The sequence below is a fragment of the Musa acuminata genome, chromosome BXJ1-1 (assembly GCF_036884655.1).
Source record: "Musa acuminata AAA Group cultivar baxijiao chromosome BXJ1-1, Cavendish_Baxijiao_AAA, whole genome shotgun sequence".
In the NCBI taxonomy this organism is placed as follows: Eukaryota; Viridiplantae; Streptophyta; class Magnoliopsida; order Zingiberales; family Musaceae; genus Musa; species Musa acuminata.
Window position 1 is genome coordinate 34,870,552 of NC_088327.1, and position 22,762 is coordinate 34,893,313.

At 41.1% G+C, this 22,762-nt stretch overlaps 2 protein-coding genes across 2 annotated transcripts; one reads left to right on the forward strand and one right to left on the reverse strand.

The window, feature by feature from the left end:
* The first annotated feature begins 9,006 nt into the window (after positions 1–9,006).
* Positions 9,007–12,011, forward strand: LOC104000102 (glycosyltransferase family 92 protein Os08g0121900). The gene is made up of 2 exons (XM_009422050.3): positions 9,007–9,566; positions 10,149–12,011. The coding sequence occupies exons 1-2, from the start codon at positions 9,032–9,034 to the stop codon at positions 11,747–11,749; spliced, it is 2,136 nt and encodes a 711-aa protein (XP_009420325.2). The 5' UTR covers positions 9,007–9,031; the 3' UTR covers positions 11,750–12,011.
* An 8,555-nt stretch (positions 12,012–20,566) lies between these two features.
* On the reverse strand, positions 20,567–21,559 carry LOC135679569 (extensin-like). Its single transcript, XM_065193456.1, has one exon. It carries the CDS (start codon positions 21,557–21,559, stop codon positions 20,567–20,569), a length of 993 nt encoding a protein of 330 aa, XP_065049528.1.
* Between the last annotated feature and the right edge of the window lie 1,203 nt (positions 21,560–22,762).

The following is a 22,762-nucleotide window of genomic DNA, read 5'->3' on the forward strand; positions in this document are numbered from 1 at the left end:
TCATAATTTTTCTCTTGATTTTTTGATATTTATAATTTAAAATTTGGTTCGTGACTTCCTTGTATTCATGAAGTGTATATCTCATCACCCAAATTTTTCTTGATATTCTTTCTGTGATGATATGAAATTATATATGAAATACTCATGATATTATGTTGATGCATGCAAATGAGAAGTAATGATCATGCATAGTAGGATGTAATATAATTTAACATTTTGATACCATCATGATTTGAAACATTTATGACTTGGAATGATGCATGCAATACTATGATGTTTTGATGAAATGATACGAAAGTCAACAATTATATGAAATGATAACTTATTTCAATATGGCATATTAAAATAAGAATGATACTTTATCTTTGTCATGATTTAGAAATTAATGTAAAGGGAAATGAATTATAAAATTGTATTCTTCCCTTCTTTTTTATAATGACAAAGGGGGAGATAAATTTACTAGCTTACAAATTACAAAGAAAAAGAAACTTGCTAGGAAGCAAAATTGCTAGCTTGCACTTCTCAAAAGAGAAGAAAGAACTTGCTATCTTGAACATCACTAAGAATTGCTAGCTTGCAATCTCAAGAGAAGCAAAAGTGCTATCTCAAGAAGCATAACTTGCTAACTTGCAAAAGAAGCAAAAAATTACACTTCTCAAAAGAGAAGAAAAAAATAACTAGCTTGCATGATGATAAAATTTGAGATTTTATTCATAATGCAATGATTTGAAATTATATATCAAAAACTTGCTAGTTGCACTTCTAATTTTTGTTGATGACAAAGGGGGAGAAGGTATGATAATAATCATGCCTGGAATGATATATTAAAATTTTGATTATGCATGATTTTATGATGACATGTTGCTTGGATTCATAATTTATTTCTGAATTTACGTTTCTATCAAAAAGGGGGACATTGTTGAACCTCAAATTTTGATGATAAAATCAATTGATGAGTTTGTGATCTAATCTGCGTTTTGAGTGACGCAGGACAAGCGTTGATTAAGGAGAGGCAAATTGATTAAAGCAGGAGGAATCAGACGTTGGGCCGGATTGAACATATCAGAAGATTGGATGTCAGGCCGGAGGATCAATCGACGTATCGGCAGAAGGCTTCATGCCATGAGTTCAGGCATCGGGCCAAGAAGATCGGACATTGTACCAAGAAGATCAGATGTTGCGGGAAGACAACATGTCAATTGAGCAATATGCCAAAGGAGAGGATGATGCACCAAAGGATCGGACGAAGCGCCAAATGAACCAATGACATGCAGGACAACATAGGATTCATGCTTGTAATAATTTGTCTAGATCGAGTTAGTTTAGGTCTAATTGAGTCGATATTTGGGTGAAACAATGCTAACTCAATTAGGGGCTAATTGGGCATGAATCAGAGCTGAATTGGGCCTATTATTTGGCTCATTCAGTGTCCTATAGTAGGGTCTGACGATGGTACCACTCAGACACAATCTTTAAGATTGTGTCAGATGGTGGTACCGCTTGACTAGGTGGTGGCACCACCAGACTGGGTGGTGGTACCACCCATACATAATTTCCCAAACAGTGGTACCACTAGACTGAGCGATGGTACCATCTAGTGTTAGTGTTGTAGCCGATAGTACCGCCCAGCCCACGCGATGGTACCGCCAAGACTTGGGAAACCTAGGATGAGATATTTTTTTCTCTAATTTTGAAGTCATTTGGGGTATATAAATACCCCACCTATTTCTGCATGGAGTAGCAAGAATTGAGGATGAAATTGAGTTGTAAAGGGGGTAAAGAATACTTGAAAAAAAAATGGAAAACTCTCTTAGGATTTAGGATCACTTCTTCCTAATATTTAGAAGTTCGTCTAAAGGGAGAAGTGAGGTCTAAGAAAGAGATACTTATAAGGGTTGTCTCCTAAACCCGTGAAAAGGAGAAAAAGTATAAAAGGATAGTTGATCTTCACCCATTGAAAGAAGTGTTAGGAAAAGAGTCGGCAAGAGGGGGGGGTGAATTAGTGTAGAAGTAAAATACATCAGTTTCAAAAAATTCTTTCGCATGATTAAAATAAATTTCGAAAACTTAACTTGAAACACGTGTTCGTAAATGTATTGAAGGCAGTAAAGAAGTACAATGGTTTGTAGTAAACTAAATGGTAATAATAGAAATGCAAACCAGAGAACGTGTTAATTTTATAGTGGTTCGGTCATCATGACCTACATCCACTCTGCGGATTCCTCTTTCGTCGAGGCCACCGGCATCCACTATCGGTCTTCCTTCAATAGGCGAAGACCAACCACCTTTTACACCCTTCTTCTCCTTTTCATAGGTTTAGGAGACAATATTTACAAGCACACACACTCCTCTCTAAATAGAATTCTAAGTTTAAGCTAAAGGAGAGATTTCTCAAGTGATTTCTACTACGTTTTCTCACTTTTAAACTCTCTGTGCTTGTGTGTATTAACCAGGGATGAGAGGGATATTTATAGGCCTCAAGTTGATTTAAACTTGGAGCCTAAAATCATCTCATCCTGGGTTTCCTAGGTTCGGGCGGTACCACCACCTGTGTTGGGCGGTACCACCGCTAGTGTCAATCTGACGCTGAAACTGCACTGGGCGGTACCACCACCCAGTCTGGCGGTACCACCGCCTGGCTCCCTGCCATTAGGCAGTACCACCGCCCAAACTGGTGGTACCATTGCCTGACATAGTCTCGGAGATTGTGTCATGATGGTGCCACTTCTTGGGTCACTGTTTGGGCCTTTCATTTGTCCTAACATAGTCCTTACATGGCCCAACTGACTCCTAATTGGGTTGGCCCAATTCCAATCATAATTATGTACTAACTATGAAATTTAAGACATTTCCTAAGCTAAACAAGTCCGTAAGTCTAGGTTTCTTCCGGTGAGCTTCTGGTGATCTTCCAGCGAACTTCCGACGATCTCTCGGCAATGTTCCAACGGACTCCCGACAAGCTCCTGGACTTCAAAACAATCTTCTTGGTGAGTTCCGACAAGCTTCTTTGGCAAGCTCCTAGACTTCTCGGTTGGTTCCGGCAGAACTTCCGACGAACGTCCGGACTTCCGATGAACTCTTAAACTCCCAACGAAATCGCATTCTTGACTCTAGGACTTTATTTTGCTTTATGCCTTGCTATCGTAGTTAATCCTGCACATGTAAAAACATACTTCGATCTAGACAATTATTACTAAGCTTGAATTGTGTTGTCCGATATGTCATTGGTCCATCAATGCTTCATCCGATTCTTCGTGGCATCGTCCTCTCTTGCGGCCTATTGCCCAATCGGCTAGTTGCCTCCGTAACTCCGATATCGTTAGCGTAATATCCGCTCTTCTTGGCCTAATGTCCGAATCCATCCCGAAGCCTTCTATCGATATATCGACCGATCCTCTGGCTCGATGTCCAATCTTCTGACATGTTCCACTGGCCCAACATGATTCTTCCTGCTTTAATTGTCTCATCCTGATCGAAGTATCCTGCATCACTAAAAACGTAGATCAAATCATAAATACTTATTAATTGGTTTCATCATCAAAATACGAGATTCAACAATCTTCCCCTTTTTGATGATGATAACCAATTAATGACGGAGTTAACCTTAACTCCCCCTATCAATATGGCATATTGATAGAAACTCTTGGATTCAAAAATCCGAGCAACTTGTTATCATATACTTATGCATAACATCATACTTCTCCCCCTTTGTCATCAACAAAAAAGAGAAGTGCAACTATCAGGTGTTTGAGATATACAAATTCAAATCATTGTATAATAAATCTCAAGTTTTACCATCATGCAAGCTTACAAATTTAGCAAGTGCTACATCATGCAAGCTATCAAGTTTTAGATATGTAAGGTAGTATGATAACAAGTTTACAATATATAAGCTAGCAAAAATTAGTTCTCTTGAAATGTTAGCTATTTTCTTTCCCCTTTTTGTCATTGTAAACAAGAAAGAATAAGGGAAGAACATAATGGTGCAAAATATTTCAATCATTTCAAGCCATACAAGCCATAAATACAAAAAAATCATGTCATAAAAGATAAGACCACTTAAATACCTAAAGACATGATTCATATAGTAAATCTCTTCTTTAAATAAAATACCAAGAAAAGATCGTAGGAGTACAAAGAAGAGATATTGATTAAAAAAAATCTCAAGTAATTCTAATAAACCAAGATTATGATTTTGATAAAACTCATTCAAATTCAAATCATTAAAATCATCAAAATCTCAACATTTCTTTCAAGAGATTCAAAATGACATAAATAATTTTATTGGTCTCTTAATGAAAAATCAATAAGATAAGAAAAAAAAATTTTCAAGAAAAATGCTTTCCTCCTTTTGTTTCAACTTATTGATTGATTTCATACATGCATGTTCTTTTCTTTCAGATCCGTACATCATTCATTAACACCAAAAAAAGAACTTTCAAAAGATCACAAAAACTATCATGCATAAGTTTGAAATATAAACTCGTTAAGCATGCTTTCAAATCATCATTACATTTTCATTAAGACATCAAGCTTAGTTTCGTTGAACATAATGTTGAATGATTCTTAAAGATATCTAAACTTTTTTAGTTTCAATTCATGTGATAGATTTTATATTAGCATACCCAAATATTTGTTCTTATGTCAAAACCATACATCAATGTTTAAAATGGAAAGATAAAAAATCATCAAGATCAAAAAGTGTAACATATAATTCCGATTTCAAATCTTTACTTCAAGTCCTCATGCATAAAAATCATCAAGCATGTTACAAACATTTATTTTCAAAACATTCATCATGATAAGACATACAAGCCAAAGAAATCATTAAACATAAAGCATATTCATCAATCATGGTTTCATTGGGCATAAGCATTTTTAAACAAAATAAAAAATCATCAAGATACACATTAATTCTTCATTAAAACATACATAGGATTATCATTAGATTTAAATCTAATATTTTATTTTTTTATCATAAAACATGTAATTTTCATTATCATTTTCAAAATTACTAGCATGATAAGCATGATCCTATTTTTTTTGCATTTTCATTACATCATTAAACATGTAATTTTTAAGAAAAATAATTAAACTAAGTTAAAAATAACTCATTAAATGCATCATATAATTTCAAAATAAATTAAAGGAGTTTTGTTTACCTCGTCGTCAAATGTCGTTAAGGCATAGTTTGCCACCTCGCCTTTATTTTTCTCCTCGTCTTCGGATGAGCTTGATTCGTCCCAATTTGTATTCTTTTTAAGTTTATTTTTATTTTTTAATTATTGTTTCATGAACTTTTTAAATTTTATGAGGAGTTCAAGTTCACTATCACTTGAGCTTATGCTCAAATGGTTTTCAATTATTCTAAGTTCGAAATCCTTCCTGTTCTTTGGAAGGTGGCTCTGAAGTTCTTCATGTGCATTGCATATCATTTCATAGGTCATTAGAGATCCGATAAGTTCTTCGATCAAAAAAGAATTTAAATTTTTTGATTCTTGAATAGCCGTTATTTTTGAATCCCAACTCTTATTAAGAGAATGTAAAATTTTTTTTACAAGTTCAAAATCTGAAAAACTTCTATCAAGTGCTTTTAAACCATTGACAACATTCATAAAACGGGTGTATATGTCTCCAATGGTTTCGCTTAGTTTCATATAAAAAAGTTCAAATCATGCATCAAAAAGTTGATTTTTGAATCTTTAACTTTGTTAGTGCCTTCATGTGTGATTTCAAGAGTGTGCCATATATCGAAAGCCATTTCGTACATAGAAACATGATTAAATTCAGTTTTATCTAAAATGTAAAATAGAGCGTTCATAGCTTTAGCATTTAAGGAAAAAATCTTCTTCTCCAAATTATTCCAATGGTTCATTGGAAGAGAAAACCTTTCAAATCTGTTTTCGATAATATTCCATAAATTTAAATCCAACGAAAGCAAGAAAACTCTCATTCGAGTTTTTCAATATGTGTAGTTCGTCCCATTAAACAAGAGAGGACGAATGAGAGAGTGATCCTCTTGAAAGCCAAAATGAGCCATTTCTCTTGGGTGTTAAACCAAATAAGAAATACGAAGCTCTGATACCAATTGTTAGGAAAAGAGTCAGCACTAGGGGGGGGGGGGGGGGGGAGGTGAATTAGTGCAGTGGTAAAATACGTCGGTTTCGAAAAATTCTTTCATACGATAAAAATCGATTTCGAAAACTTAACTTGAAATATGTGTTCGTAAATGTATTAAAGGCAATAAGCAAGTAAAATGATTTGCAGTAAACTAAATGATAATAATAGAAATGCAAACCAGAGAACACGCCAATTTTATAGTGGTTCGATCGTCATGACCTATATCCACTCCGCTGATTCCTCTTCCGTTGAGGCCACCGGTATCCACTATCGGTCTTCCTTCAATAGGCGAAGACCAACCATCTTTTACACCCCTCTTCTCCTTTTCACAGGTTTAGGAGACAACCTTTACAAGCACACACACTCCTCTCTAAACATAATTCTAAGTTTAAGCTAGAGGAGGGAATTCTCAAGTGATTTTTACAGTGTTTTCTTACTTTTAAACTCTCTGTGCTTGTGTGTGTTAACTAGGGATGAGAGGGGTATTTATAGGCCTCAAGTTGATTCAAACTTGAAGCCTAAAAACATCTCATCCTGGGTTTCCTGGGTTCGGACGGTACCACCGCTAGTGTCAGTCTGACACTAACACTACACTAGGTGGTACCATTGCCTGGCTCCCTGCCACTGGGTGGTACCACTGCCCAGACTGGCGGTACCACCGCCTGGCACCCTGCCAGGGGCGATTCCACCACCTAGACTGGCGGTACCACCGCGTAACACAGTCTCGAAGATTGTGCCATAACGGTGCCACTTCTTGGGTCACTATTTGGGCCTTTTATTTGACCCAACATAGTCCTTACATAGGTCCAAGTGATCCCTAATTGGGTTGGCCCAATTCCAATCCCAATTATGTACAAACTATGAAATTTAAGACATTTCCTAAGCTCAACAAGTCTGTAAGTCTAGGTTTCTTCCAGCGAGCTTCCGACGATCTTTCGGCGATCTTCCGGCAAACTTCCGATGATCTCTCGGTAATGTTCCAACGAACTCCCAGCAAGCTCCTGGACTTCACGATGATCTTCTTGGCGAGTTCCAACGAGCTTCTTTATCAAGCTCCTGGACTTCTCGATTGGTTCCGGCAGAACTTCTGACGAACATCCGGACTTCCGACGAACTCTCGAACTCTCAACGAAATCGCGTTCTTGACTCCAGGACTTCATTTTGCTTTATGCCTCTTAGTTAATCCTGTACATGTAAAAATATACTTTAATCTAGACAATTATTACTAAGCTTGAATCATGTTGTCCGGCATGTCATTGGTCCATCGACGCTTCATTCGATTCTTCGGCGCATCGTCCTCTCTTGCGGCCTATTGCCCAATTGGCCAGTTAACTTCGCAACTCCGATATCCTTAGCGCAATATCAGTTCTTCTTGGCCTGATGCCCAAATCAATTGCTCGAAGCCTTCTGTCGATACATCGACCGATCCTCCGGCTCGACGTCCAATCTTCTGACATGTTCCACCGGCCCAATATGAGTCTTCCTGCTTTAATTGTCTCATCTTGATCGAAGCATCCTGCATCATTAAAAATATAGATCAAATCATAAACACTTGTCAATTGGTTTCATCATCAAAATACGAGATTCAATAAGAAGATCGGGTAGTGGAGGCCAGTGGCCTCGAGTGAAGAGGAATCGAGAGTGGATGTAGGTCACGATGACCGAACCACTATAAAACTCGGTTTGCATTTCTATTTATATAATTTACCTTTACTGCAAACTACTTTGCTTGCTGTACTTTCTTATTACACTCTTACAAATGCTTTCAAGTTAAATATATTTTCGATATCGATTTTATCGAAACAAAGATTTTTTGAACCGATGTCATTTTTATCCGCTGCACTAATTCACCCCCCCCCCTCTTAGTGCCGACTCGATTATAACACTTAGGACTCTCATAATATCAATAAGATTAATGCACATACTTAATGGATCAATAAAAAAAGTTAATTTAAAAAAATTATCACTTTTTTTTTTAAAAAAAGAAGTTTATCGTCAAGGGAGCATGCCATTGTTAACAAAGACATTGTTGTTCATAGTTGGAGAGGAGATATGGTCATCATTGATGCAAATACCAGAGAGGACCAGATGAGTTGGCTATCACCGCTCGTTATCGAAGAGAAGTAGAGGAGTACGTTGTCATAGAAAAGGGGCGGATGTTACTGTTATTCGTAAATACCATAGAGGAGTAGAGAAGTTCGCTATCATCGTTCACTATCGAAGGGGAGGATGTCACTACCATTCGTAAATACTTTGCTACATTTGTTCACCATTGAAGATGAGTAGAGGAGGGAAAGGAATAATGGCCGCCATCAATTACATTGTTTCACTGTAACCCTGGTGTAAATATTTTTCTTTTGATTCAAAATCAACTTGATTCGCTTCACAAGATCTAATCTAAATCTATTTGACTCGAACCGTAACCACAGATTGAACCAACTTTTGAATTGAACGGGTTTGAATTAAACCATCTGATTTAATAAGAAGGATCGATTCAATTTTAAGGATAGTTTTGATATTTGAAGTAAAAAGAGTGGCCTTGGTAAAAATATACATGCGGCACCATCCAAAAAAAAAATCTTATTATTCGAACCTTTATTTTTTGAGTAAATTACCCAATTTATTTATCTTTTGCTTTTGCTTTATTCGCGATGAGCAACTTGCTTCCAATAGTATTGAAACAGCCCGACTCAAACGTACAGAAACGGTGGCACAAAGCGCCCCCGTCTCCGATGCGGTAGGAAATGCGTAACAATCAGATGGAATGTTTCGTCGAACGGCTGCTCGTGGGTATCGTTAAATTTCAAAAGCGAACCCCGTCATTAACCACATCGCACCAAAACAACACAGTTCATCGGCTCGGCCCAATCACAACGGTAGCACGAAGCCAGTGGCTCCGATGCGGTAGGATATGCGTTACAATCAGATGGAATGTTTCGTCGAACAGCTCGCGGATACCGTTAAATTTCAAAAGCTAACCCCGTCATTAAGCACATCGCACCAAAACAACACAATCCATCGGCTCGGGGCAATCACAAAGAGAGCACGAAGTCACAAGTCACAAGTCACAGACGGACAGCATCTCGCCTCTCCTCCGCCTCCTCCTCCTCCTCCTCTCTCTCTCTCTCTCTGCGGTGATTCCTCTCTTCCTTATAACCACCGCTTTCGGAGCCGACACACGCGATGGTACCCTCTGTCGAACGGGCTGCTTGCCTATGAGTGGCTGCTGGTCGCACGGGAGAGGACGAGGAGGTTCGGATCTGGTGCTTCGCTGCAGACGCTGCCGGGAGTGCTGAGGTCATCCATGAAAGGCCGGCGGAGAGCAGGCGGAGGGAGGGCCTGGGCGAGGGGCTCCTCCGCTTCGTCCTCGTGGTTTGCCCTGGTCGCCTTCCTCTGCTGCCCCCTCTTTGCCACCGTCGCCTTCTCCACCTTCCGAATCTTCGGAGGTAATCCTGTGGAATTCGGAAAAAGGATCTTTTTTCTCTTATTGGTTTTCTCCCGAATTTTGTTTTGGATTTTATTTTGCCTGCTGTTTTTTAGCTAAATCCCATGGATTGTGATCCATATCTTGTGTCTTTTGCAGATCTCTCTGTGTTTCTTCTTACTAATTATCATCCGAATTTGTAGGCTTTTCCTCGTTTTTCTTCATCCTTCTCCAATTGCTTGGAAGATTTATGTGAAATTTAATGGATTAGGTTACTTGATTCACTCAGATCCTTCAAATCTAACAATAACATCGTAATTTAATTTCCTTTTGTTTCTCTAAGAATCCTTTGTTGGCATCAAATTCGTTGCTTGCGCCTTTTATTCCACTACCAAATCGGCTAAACTCCTCTTATCTATATTATCTTTTCCTCTCCTCCGTTGCTTTCCCACATTTCTATTCTTGAAATCGTTTGTTCTCAATAGATCATGTTTTAATGATGTCAAAGTGTGTTTAGTTCATTTCGCCATCTTTTTCTTTTTTTTCCCTGGCAATCTAATCTTCCTTGTTGGCTTTTGATGCATCTCCGATCTGGATTTGGCAGTGTCGTTCCGCCCGGTGCTGCTGCCGACATGGCAGACTTCGGTCATCAACGCTGTCGCCACCGATCACTCCTTCCTCCGGCGAGAGTCCATATCCGCCACGGCCACGGCCACGGCCACCATCGCCGCAAAGCGTGGCAGTAACAACCCTTCTTCCATCCGTATCCAAGAAGCCATCTCCTTCCCGGACCAAGTCCTCGTCTTCCTCCAATTCTCCAGCTCCCTCCCAAGATTAGACCTTGTTTGCCTCTACTATCCCCCGAGCAATCCCACCACCTCCTCCTCTTCCCCCGTTGCTGACCTCCGGCTCCCGGCCATCATCCCCTCCTTTCCAACTTCCTTCATCCGCTGCCCCCTTGCGCCTCGCGGCTTCTCTATCTCCCTTTCGCCTGATCTCCCCCTGCTCAAACCCCGGCCTTGGGACCATCTCACCTACGCCGCCTTTCTCGACCCCCACGACAACTCCACTGTTGTCTTTGCAAAAGGCTTCAACCTCCGTCCTGCCCGCCTCTCCGACCCTTCTCGCTACGTGTGCGTCTTTGGCTGGAACTTTGCCAAGCCCAAGTACCTTCTGACCTCCCCTGCCCTCACTGCAGCCCAGGAAATCATCCGCTGCAACACCCCACCCAGCGTCCTTCTTCGTTTCCGCAGCCAATCTGAACCCAATCCTCCCCTTGTATCAGTCAAGACCAAGGGCCGTGGTGCCATCACCCTCCCGTCCGTTGCCCGCCCTGAGACCCTCCGGTTAAGCAGCAGGAAGAACCGGCACACCATGTGCGTGTGCACAATGATGCGCAACCAAGCCAGGTTCCTCCCGGAATGGATCATCTACCACTCACTCATTGGGGTCGAGCGGTGGTTCATCTACGATAACGACAGTGATGATGACATTGAGCAAGTGATTGAATCACTCGGCATGTCCAATTACGTTGTCAGTCGCCATTTGTGGCCCTGGGTGAAGACTCAGGAAGCAGGTTTTGCACATTGTGCGCTTCGCGCCAGAGGTTATTGCGAGTGGGTGGGATTCATTGATGTCGATGAATTCTTATACCTACCAACCAATTTCACGCTTCATGATGTCCTCCAGAACTACTCGAGTATGCCTTGGATTGGAGAGCTCAGAACAGCTTGCTACAGTTTTGGACCTTCGGGAAGAAAGACAAAACCGCCGGAGGGTGTCATGGTGGGATACACATGTAGGCTGGGTGCACCTGAACGGCACAAGTCTATTGTTCGTCCAGAGGTACTGAATCCTTCTCTCATCAATGTCGTGCACCATTTCCATTTGAAAGAAGGGATGAGGTATGTGAACATGGAGAAGGGACTTATAGTGATCAACCATTACAAGTATCAAGTGTGGGAAGTGTTCAAGGAGAAGTTTTACCGGAGGGTGGCGACCTACGTTGCCGATTGGCAAAATGAGGAGAATGTGGGGTCGAAGGACCGGGCACCAGGGCTGGGAACAAAGGCAGTGGAACCATCAGATTGGTCAAGCAGATTCTGCGAGGTTAACGATACAGGGCTTAGGGATTGGGTTTCTATCGCCTTCATTGACCCACAAACTGGCCTTCTCCCATGGCAGAAGGGCAGGAATTTAATTTGATTCGTCACATCAATACAGGGAAGGTAGAAGCAAGTGGAAACAGAGGTTTTTGACAAGTTGTTGACGGTTGATCAGTCCTAATTCTTTTTCACCCTTATTTGTCTCTTCTTTTTTGCTATTGATCTTGCTGCAACTTGTTTCCTTTTTTGTCCTGTAACTATAGAAGAGGCAAATCATTCTTTTGTAGATAAGGCAATACAATCCTTGGTAATCACAGTAGGGATGAACTGAAATAGAAGCTTAGATTTGTTATTTTTTCCAACCATTGTGTTCGTATCAATTCCTTTTTTTAAGCTCTTAATTCACGGTAAGTTGGTTCCGATGGACCTTTCTTCCAGAAGGTGGTCATGCTTGCTTTCTGCAGTCCAGCTTGTGTTCCAGACAAGGATGTCATACTCTCCTTTTATGTGGTCCAGGAAGAATCTTGCTAAGAAGAGAGAGAGATTAGATTAAAGTATGTTTTCCGTGTCAGAAATATTCCTCTGCAAAATTCGATCTTATCAGCATATATATGTGTATATATATATCTATATATGTATATGTATATATCTATCTATATATGTATATATGTATATATATACATATATATGTATATATATGTATATATATACATATATATGTATATGTATATATATATACATATACATATATATGTATATATATACATATACATATATGTATATGCATATATATACATATACATATATGTATATGCATATATATACATATACATATATGTATATGTATATATATACATATACATATATGTATATGTATATACATATATGTATATGTATATATATACATATATATATATGTATACATACATATATATACATATGTATACATACATATATATACATATGTATACATACATATATACATATATATACATATATAATTGAATTTCGAATTTTGATAATCAAATCAATTAGTAAATTATTTGATAGAATCTATATGTTGAAAAAAGTTTGTAGGACTAACTACGATAGGGATCAATGCATAAAGCAAAACGAAATGCCGGAGCTAAGATTGAGATTTTGTTGGGAGTTCGAGAGTTCGTCGGAAGTCCGAAGGTTCATCGGAAATGCTATCGTAATTGTCGAGAAGAAACTCGTTGGAAATGCCTAACCAGGTTGTTGGACCCTGTTTGGCGATGGCACCGCCTGGGGCGGTGGAACCACCTAGGGAATGGTCTCTCAAGTGGTCTTGGCGGTAGTACCACCAGTAGTTATTACCGCCAAGCGGTACCAAGTGGTCTCGACGATGGCACCGCCGGTAGTTATTACCGCCAAGCGATGGTACCACCCTGTCAAGCGGTGGTATCGCTAGAGCTTAGTATCCAAGACTTTATCAGGTTGTGGTAACGCTAGTCTAGGCGGTGGTACCGCCTAGTGTTAGAGTCTCAAACGGTAGTACCGTGGTGATGGTACCACTAGTACCCCAAAAATCAAAGATAAAACACCTTTTGGCTCCAATTTTGAAGTCATGAGGCTTATAAATACCTCTCGTTTCAGCATGAAAGTGTAGCATATCTAAGTGTGAAAAAATCTTTAAGTGTTGGGGTATAAAAATATTGTAAAAGTGCAAGAGTCCTCCTCTCTTCCTTTAGTTTTGCAATCATCCAAGAAGAGGTGTGAGACTTGTAAGAGTTATCTCCTAAACCTGTGAAAAGGAAAAAGCATTGTAAAAAGTTAGTTAATCTTCGCCTATTGAAGGAAGACCCTTAGTGGATGCTAGTGACCTTGATGAAGGAGGAATCGAAAGTGGATTTAGGTCACAACGACCGAACCATTATAAATTTTGGTGTGTTCTTTCCTTACTGCTTATTCTCTTTACTGCATTTTACTTTACTTCATTTCAAATTGTACAATTCCCTCTTCTCTACTCACTTGCAAACTTATTCGAGTCTAACTAAGGGTTTTCGTCGAACTTAGAATTTCATCAAATGAAGTTTTCCAAAATCATTGAAATTTGTTGTTTTTATCCGCTGCACTAATTTACCCCCCCCCCCCCCCCCCCCCCCCCCCCCGCGGGTGTCATTCTTGATTCTAACAATTGGTATCAGAGCAAAGTCACTCTCATTTTAGTTTGAAATCCAAGAGAGATGGCATTTGCCGGCAATCAAAAGGGTCACTCAATCACACGTCCACCCATGTTTAATGGGATGGATTACACCTATTGAAAAATTAGAATGAGGATTTTTCTAATTTCTATGGATTTTGAGTTATAGAACATTATGGAAAATAACTTTCAAAAGTCTTCTCTTCCAATAAACAATTGGAATGAGTTGGAGAAGAAGACTTTTGCTTTAAATGTCAAGGATATGAATGCCTTGTTTTGTGCTTTAGATAAAAATGAGTCCAAGCGAGTGTCTATTTATGAAACGACTTTTGATATTTGGCATACACTCGAAATCACTCAAGAGGGCACTAGTATAGTAAAGGAGTCCAAAATTAATCTTTTAGTCCGTACTTATGAATTGTTTTAGATGAAACCAAGTGAGACCATTGGAGACATGTACACTCGATTTACGGACGTCGTCAATGATCTAAAAGGACTTGGTAAAATTTTTTCTAATTTAGAACTTGTTAACAAAATATTAAGATCTCTCTCAAAGACTTATGATCCTAAAATAACGGCAATTCAAGAATCCAAGAACTTGAACAACTTTTCACTCGAAGAACTTATTGGGTCTTTGATGACCTACGAAATGACTTGCAACTTGAGATTAACCTTCCAAAATACAGGAAGGATATAACACTAAGAACTCATGAAGATCACTTAAAATAAAATTCAAGTGATGAGGACTATAATGATGACTTAGCACTTTTGACAAAAAAGTTTAAAAATTCATAAAAAGAAATAAATCTAAAAATGACACTAAAAAAAAAATTGAACTTAAGAAAGAACAAGTTATATGCTACAAATGCAAGAAGCTGGGACATTTCAAAAGCGAATGTCCCTAAGTGAAGAAGAAGCAACCAAATAAGAAGAAGGCACTCAAAGTAACATGGGATGATTCGAGAAATTTCGAAGACGAAGAACAAAGTAACAAGGAAATCACCAACTATGCACTAATGGCTATCGAAGATAAGGTAAGTGATTCATTAGATGCAAATTTATCTTTCAGTGAGGTTTTAAGTGCTTTTCACAATTTGTTCGATGTAGAATTATGAGCAAAAAATTTAATTGTTTAAAAAAGGAGCATGCCCTTTTAAATACTAAATTTGAAAATTTTAAGCATGATAGTCCTTCATTGCCTCCATGTGTTAGGAACAAGTCGACACTAGGGCGGGGGGGTGAATTAGTGCAGCGGATAAAAGCATCGTTAGTTCAAAAATCTTCGAAAAACTTTGTATGATAAAAATCAATCTCATAAGGTGCTTGACTTTAGAGTAAATAAACTATCAATTTAAGTTAGAAAGTAATGGTAGTAATGAAAAGCACAATGGAGATGAGCACATCGGAATTTGTAGTGGTTCGGTCATTGTGACCTACATCCACTTCTGATTCCTCCTCTATTGAGGTCACCAGCATCTACTAATGATCTTCTTTCAATGGGCAAAGATCAACTACTCTTTTACACCCCACTTCTCCTTTTCACTGGTTTAGAAGACAACCTTTTACAAGCACTCACTCCTCTCTAAACAGAATTCTAAACTTAAGCTAGAGGAGGGGATCTCTCAAGTAATTGCTATAGCATTTTCTCACATTTAAGTTCTTTGTGCTTATGTAATCTAAGTAGGGATGAGAGGGGTATTTGTAGGCTCTAAATGGATTCAAACTTGGAGCCTAAAAATATCTCATCCCCGGTTTTTAGGGTACTAGGGGTACCACCGCCAGTACTTTCTGATAGTGGGCAGTACCACCACCGAATTTGGTGGTACCATCGCCTGACAGTCTCTCAAAGATTGTGTCTGGGCGGTACCATAGCCTGATACAGTCTCAGAGACTGTGCCACGATGGTTCCACTTGTTGGATCACTGTTTGGGCCTTTCACTTGGCCTAACACAGCCCAAACTTGGGCCCAGTTGGCCCCTAATTGAGTTGACCCAATTCCAACCCAATTATATGCTAACTACGAATTTTAAGACACACTAAGCTAAATAAGTTTGGTAAGCCTAGGTTTCTTCCGGCGAGCTTCCGGCGAACTTCCGACGATCTTTCAGCAATGTTCTAGTGGACTCCCGACAAGCCCTTAGACTTTATGACGATCTTCTTGGCGAGTTCCGACGAGCTTCTTTGGCAAGCTCCTAGACTTCCCAATCAATTTCGACAGAACGTTCGACGAATGTCCGAACTTCCAACGAACTCTCAAACTCCCAACGAAATCTCGTTCTTGACTCCGAGACTTCATTTTGCTTTATACCTTGACCGCTATCATAGTTAATCCTACACACTTAAAACCTACTTCGATCTAGATAATTATTACAAAGCTAATCAAATGTTGTCTGGCATGTCATTGGTTCATCGATGCCTCATCCGAATCTTCGGCACATCATCCTCTCTTGCGGCCTATTGTCCAATCGGCTAGTTGACCACCACAACTCCGATTTCCTTGGTGCAATTTTCGCTCTTCTTGGCCCGATGCCCGAACCCATGGCCTGAAGCATTCTGTTGATATGTCGCTCGATCCTCGGCTCCACGTCCAATCTTCTGATATGTTTCATTCTAGCCCAACATGATTCTTTTTTCTTTAATTGTCTCACCTTGATCAAAGCTTCCTGTGTCACTCAAAACACAGATCAAATTATAAACATTATCAATTGGTTTCATCATCAAAATCCGATATTCAACACCATGCACTAAGTGTGAACACTTAGAGGAACTTGAGAATGAAAACTTACTACTTAAAGAAACTTTAGAAAAGTTTAAGGTTGGTAGCAAGTCCTTTGAACATTATCCTTGCCAATAAGGGTCACGTTCATAGAAAAGGCAGAATCGGATTTTTGAGTAGCTCTCACCAAAATCCAACTACCTTTGTTAAAGGCCCTACCTTGCATGTATCACCCCCCACTAATTGCAACTTTTGTTGCAAACTCGGACATATTACTTGTAAATGTCCATTTAAAAGATTTAGTTCACACAAATTGATTTGGGTTCATAAAGAAACCGTAAAGAACTCCATGCAAAACGATAAGTTGAGTAGATCGATTTTTGAGGCACTTAAGGTTAAATGATTACCTAAAAATCATCCTTTTTTGTAGAAATGTTTATCATCACAAGATAGGAGCAAAAATAATATTTTGATAGTGGATGCTCAAGGCTTATTATCGGAGATCCAAAATACCCCATAAAGCTCTCTAGACAAAACAATAAAGGAAAGATCATTAGAATTAAAATTATCAGTTATAAAATGATTGAAGATGCTTCATATTCAATGAAATCATGCTTGATGACCTGATGATGCAATGATTATTTGAAATCTTATGTTATAAACATTTGATCTTTTTCTCGATATTTGAAACTTAAGAATTCCGTGAGTTCCTCTTTTATATTTTCTGGATTTCTCGACCTTTGAAAATTGAATCTTCTTTTTCGAGATTTTTTACTTTTATTCATTCTCTTTGCAATACACAAAACAAAAGATCTGATTCATGGATCATTGGCATGTTTGAACTAATCATTTCTATAAGTATTCTTATGAAAGTCAAAATTTCGAAATGAGTTAATATGATATTTATGTAAATAAGCGTTTGCACCACACTATGATTGTGATCTTGCTTGTCTCAAATGAAAAAGAGGCAAGAGTCTCAAAATAGAAGCAATAATGCTAGACAAAGAAAACAACACCTTGAGGAAAAACAGTGCACCAGTGGTGGCATCATTGGACTAGCAGTAGCACCGTTAGTAAGCACTAGTTGTAGGTGGTGGCACCACCCAGCTGGTAGTAGCACCACCCGCAACTCTGCCCTATATAAACCCTTTTAGGGCTGGCGATAGAACTGCCCCCAAGCTTTCCTACACCTCTAAACCTTTATCCTCCTCTCATTCTTCTTGCTCTTCTTCTAGAAATCCAAGAAAACCCTTCTCTTCTACAAATCTAAGGATCAATCTCAATTTTTCAAGGGATCACTACAAGGGTAATCCTCAACACTATTCTCTCAATTCATTGATAAGATCTTGCTTCTTACTTGTAGTTCTCTCTTTGATAACTTGTGTAGTTCCATGGCATCTAGAAGATCCTCAAGGGACAAAGGAAAGAGGAGAGTAGATGAAACCTATAATTTCATACTTTTTTATTCCCCTCAACATGCCCTTAAATTCCCAACCTTTGAATCTAGAAGTGTTCATAAGGGAAAATATATAGATCTAGAAGAATTGAGTAATTTAGAACCAATTCAATGGTTTGCCAACTTAGATATCCTTCATAGACTTGTTCATTTGTTTTATAATAACTTGTATGTGGATGAAACGATAGGGTGTCCACTTATCTCTCAAGGCATCACATACCATCATGGATAGTGTAATTTGTAACATTGTAGGAATTCCTGAGAAAAGAAGAGGTTGTTACTTTAGAGGGCTATGGGATGAAGAATCAGTTTGGGTTATGTATTCTGAGGTATTATGAACTATCTTTGGAAATCCAAATCTGTCCATCGTTTCAAAAAGTTGTGAACATTTGCTACCATTTAGCACAAAATTGCTTCATCATATTGTGATAAGTATCCTACTTCCAAAACAATACCATCATGATGATGTTAGTCAAATGGAATTAGGAACAATGTATTGAATTATGGTAGGACACGACAACTGTTTTGGATATCTAATAAAACAAAACATGATTGAACTCTCAACAAAAGATATGATGTTTCCATATGGTGGTTTAATCACTAGACTAATGCATGCACATAACATAGTTATTCCATCTGATGAAGAAACCGTAAAACTAGATCGATTCAATATCATCAATGGAAACCTATTAAGAAGATTAAGATGTATAGTAAGAAACGAAATTTGGACTAGATTACCTAGGAGGACTAAACCTCCCCCACCTGAACCAGAACCAGAAATACCTATATATAGGAAAAGTCATTCTCTTCCTACTAGTCCCCTTGAGGCAACACCTCCAACAGAGCAAGCACCCTCCTCATCTACCGATCCAATAGTGACTCGACTGGATCGAATTGAACTATGTCAAGATCAAATCTTAACCGAGATGTAACAAATTCGTCGGCAATTGAATACTTTTGTTTAGACATTTTGATTTACCACCACCCGAATAGGTTATGTATTTTCTTCTCCTAATAAAAGGAAGTAGGGAACTAAAACGTACCATGATGAGTTGTACTCTTTGATACTTCTTACATTCCATGACATACCTTGTGATGTCATGTGCTTTTCAATATTATGATGCACTTCTTGATGATGGTTTAATGCTTGCAACACTCTAAGAATTAGGCATGATAAATCTTTTGAATACATAAATTCCTTGATATATTCTTCGAATTTCTTGGTTTTCTTTTTAAATCGAGAACGTTTTTTCTTTCTCATGATATTTACAAAAGAAAAGATTCGACTTTTAGTATTTACAACTTGATGTCTTATTTCTCATGTGATGATTATTTGCAAAGTTAGGGATGTTAAATTGTCTGAATGTATGAATTTGTTGTATATCTTTTCCAAACATACTCGATTTTTTAAGTAAAGCTTTCATGAAATTATTACATTTCGTAAATAAGGCTTTCATGAAATCCGGAATATCAATTTACTTGTATCAAATTTATTTCATACTCTTGCTCCATCACTTAATGATTTTTGATACACTTAGTCCCTTCACTCATTGATTTCAATGACAAATATATCTCTCATGGATTTCATTCATGGAATTTTGATCCTTCATTTGATGCTCCTTTCCCATGAATTCTTCCTTACTCTTCTCATGAAAGAAAAATTTTTATGGACTTTTAGTATGTGATGATTGTTGGTGAACAAATGTGTCGTGGCTGGTGAGTCAGCACAGCTTGGTCCATGGGTCGATGTCGGGAGTTCTCTATCGGTTGAACTGGACGCCGCGGTAGGTCGGGCCTTCGCGACGGGGTGTTGGTCAGCGTTTCTTGGTCCGGGCACCGTCTGTGTTGAGCTGCGTCTCTCCGTTCCCAAGTTGGGTGACAACTCGCCCTCGTTCACTAGATGGCGATTTCTTAGTCGAGGCGCTCGTGGCTCGGGGGTGGTCGCTGGCTTGCAAAAAAGGCCTTCGTCGGGTGATTCCCAACTTTGGCCCCTCCGACGAGCAAGTCAGTTGTGGGTTGAAATTATTTTTTCCCTCCCCTCTAGCCAAATGTCGGCCATAGGCTTTTATACTATCGTATGAGGGTCGGTTGCATGCGGGTTCGGCGTGGCCACTGATTCTCGAGGGATGGGACAGTACTTCTGACTGGCCGCCATCTCGGGACGTGCGGAGCGGCGTCAGACGACACCACCTTGAGCTCTCGAGACGGGACATGTTGAACAACATTTCGGTACGGATTCTGACTTGGCATGTGGCATCGGCTATGACGCAGACGGTTGTGGCATGCCTCATAAGCATCGGTTGTGACGTGTCTTGGGCCCAAATATGCCTTATCACTCCCCCCCCCCCCTTTAAGGCGTGCCGTGGGGTCCCTAAAGGGCCGACATGCATGCTTGGGTTGTAGTGATGCGATCGTGTTGATTGCTTACGAGGGGAAGCTGGATTGGCTCGTCGTGGGGCAGTTTGGAGGGACAACGCCCCATGCCTCGGGAAGGATTGCCTCCACCGATCGGGTGGTCGGGGCTAGAGGAGGCGAGATCAACGCGTCGTAAGTCGGATAATCAGTTTGGCATGGCTCGGAGTTAGGGCCAGCGAGTCATAAATCGTAGGCCGTGATAGGGCGACTTGGTGGAGGATCGACGAGTCGCAAATCGAGGCTCGAGTTGGAGCCACTTGGTTTGAAGGTTGGTCCCGTGGGCCGAGTGACTGAGTCCGGGCTCAAGTTTTGATGCCGGCGGGTCACAAGTCGGGAGCAATCTGGAGCAACCTGGATAGGCGTTGGACTTGTGAGCCGAGTGACTATACTCGGGCTCAGGTTTTGGTGCCAGCGGGTTGCAAGTCGGGAGCGATCTGGAGCGACCCGGGCAGGAGCTAGACCTATGAGCCGAGTGACTATACTCGGGCTCAGGTTTTGGTGCCGGCAGATCGCAAGTCGGGAGCAATCTAGAGTGACTTGGGCAGGAGCTGGACCCGTAAGCCGAGTGACTAAACTCAGGCTCAGGTTTTGGTGCCGGCGGGTCGCAAGTTAGGAGCGATCTGGAGCAACCCGGGCAGGAGCTGGACCCATAAGCTGAGTGACTGAACTTGAGCTCAGGTTTTGGTGCCGGTAGGTCGCAAGTTGGGAGCAATCTAAAGCGATTCAGGCAGGAGCTAGACTCGTGAGCCGAGTGACTATACTCGGGCTCAGGTTTTGGTGCCGGCAGATCGCAAGTCGAGGGCGATCTGGAGCGACCCGGGCAGGAGCTGGACTTGTGAGTCGAGTGACTAAACTCGGGCTCAGGTTTTAGTGCCAGCGGGTCGCAAGTTGGGAGCGATCTAGAGTGACTCGGGCAAGAGCTGGACTTATAAGCCGAGTGACTATACTTGGGCTCAGGTTTTGGTACCGGCGGGTCACAAGTCGGGAGTGATCTGGAGTAACTCGGGCAGGAGCTAGACCTGTGAGCCGAGTGACTATACTCGGGCTTAGGTTTTGGTGTTGGCGGGTCACAAGTTGGGAGCGATCTGGAGCGACCCAAGCGGGGGCTAGACCCGTGAGCCGAGTGACTATACTCGGGCTTAGGTTTTGGTGCCGGCATGTCGCAAGTCGGGAGCGATCTAGAGCGACCCGGGCAGGAGCTGGACCCATGAGTCGAGTGACTATACTTGGGCTCAGGTTTTGGTGCCGGCGGGTAGCAAGTCGGGAGCGATCTGGAGCAACCCGAGCGGGAGCTGGACCCGTGAGCCGAGTGACTATACTCGAGCTCAAGTTTTGGTGCCGTCGGGTCACAAGTCGGGAGCAATCCAGAGCGACCCGGGCGGGAGTTGGACCTGTGAGCCGAGTGACTATACTCGAGCTCAGGTTTTGGAGCCGGTAGGTCGCAAGTCGGGAGCGATCTGGAGCGACCCGGGTGGGAGCTGGACCCATGAACCGAGTGACTATACTCGGGCTCAGGTTTTGGTGCTGGCAGGTCGTAAGTCGGGAGTGATTTGGAGCGACCCGGGCAGGAGCTGAACCTGTGAGCCGAGCGATTTTGTTAGGCGATGTGCCGGTTTTCACCCTGACGCTATCGTACCACGTGGGGAGCCAGGCAAAGCGACATGGTACCTGGTAGGAAACTTTTGTTTCGAATGGCCTTCGATGGGGTTTTTCGGGTGATGGGACGCCCCGGCGGGAGCTCTGAGGCAGGCAAATCTGGCGGATCCGAGGGGTTGTGACGGGTCTTAAATGCTATGACTGTTTCTCTCCTCGGGAAACCCAATCGCCGTCTTGCAGTGGTGCAGCCTGCCTTTTATAAACCCCCTCCAAAGCGGTTGCCATCACCTTTGCCATCGTCTTTGCTTCGGTCCTTCGTCTTGCACCTCGGCTTCTTTCTTGCAACTTCAAGGTCGGGATGTCTCCGTCTCCATCTCCATCACCTTCATCTTCTTCCTTTGGGAGTCCATGGGATGTAGTAGTCATTGTGTCCTCGAGTAGCGCCTCCTCAGAGGCCTCAAGGAGTTCTGCCGCACTTGAGGCTCTCAAGTCGTGGCATGATGTGGACTCGGTGGTGACCGAGGATCTTTTGAGGGTACTCCGGGATCGTTATCGCATCCCGGAGTGTTATGGCCTCCACGCCCCTCGGCCTGGGCAGCGGCCATATGACCGATTTCCCGATGGGTTCAGGTTGACCGTGGGGGCCCTTGAGGTGGGGTTGCGGCTCCCGGTGCACCCTGTCATCGGGGACTGCCTTCGTTACTAGGGGATCTCGCACTCTTGGCGCTATTTGGTGGCCTTCATCTGGGAGTGTCGGGGGGCTAGA

Bases quoted from the DNA above. Each gene is read 5' to 3' on its own strand.
- LOC104000102 (XM_009422050.3), top strand. From the start codon at position 9,032: ATGCGTTACAATCAGATGGAATGTTTCGTCGAACAGCTCGCGGATACC. The intron at 9,567-10,148 runs GTAATCCTGTGG...TGGATTTGGCAG, and splicing joins CACCTTCCGAATCTTCGGAG to TGTCGTTCCGCCCGGTGCTG.
- LOC135679569 (XM_065193456.1), bottom strand. From the start codon at position 21,559: ATGCCGGCACCAAAACCTAAGCCCGAGTATAGTCACTCGGCTCACGGG.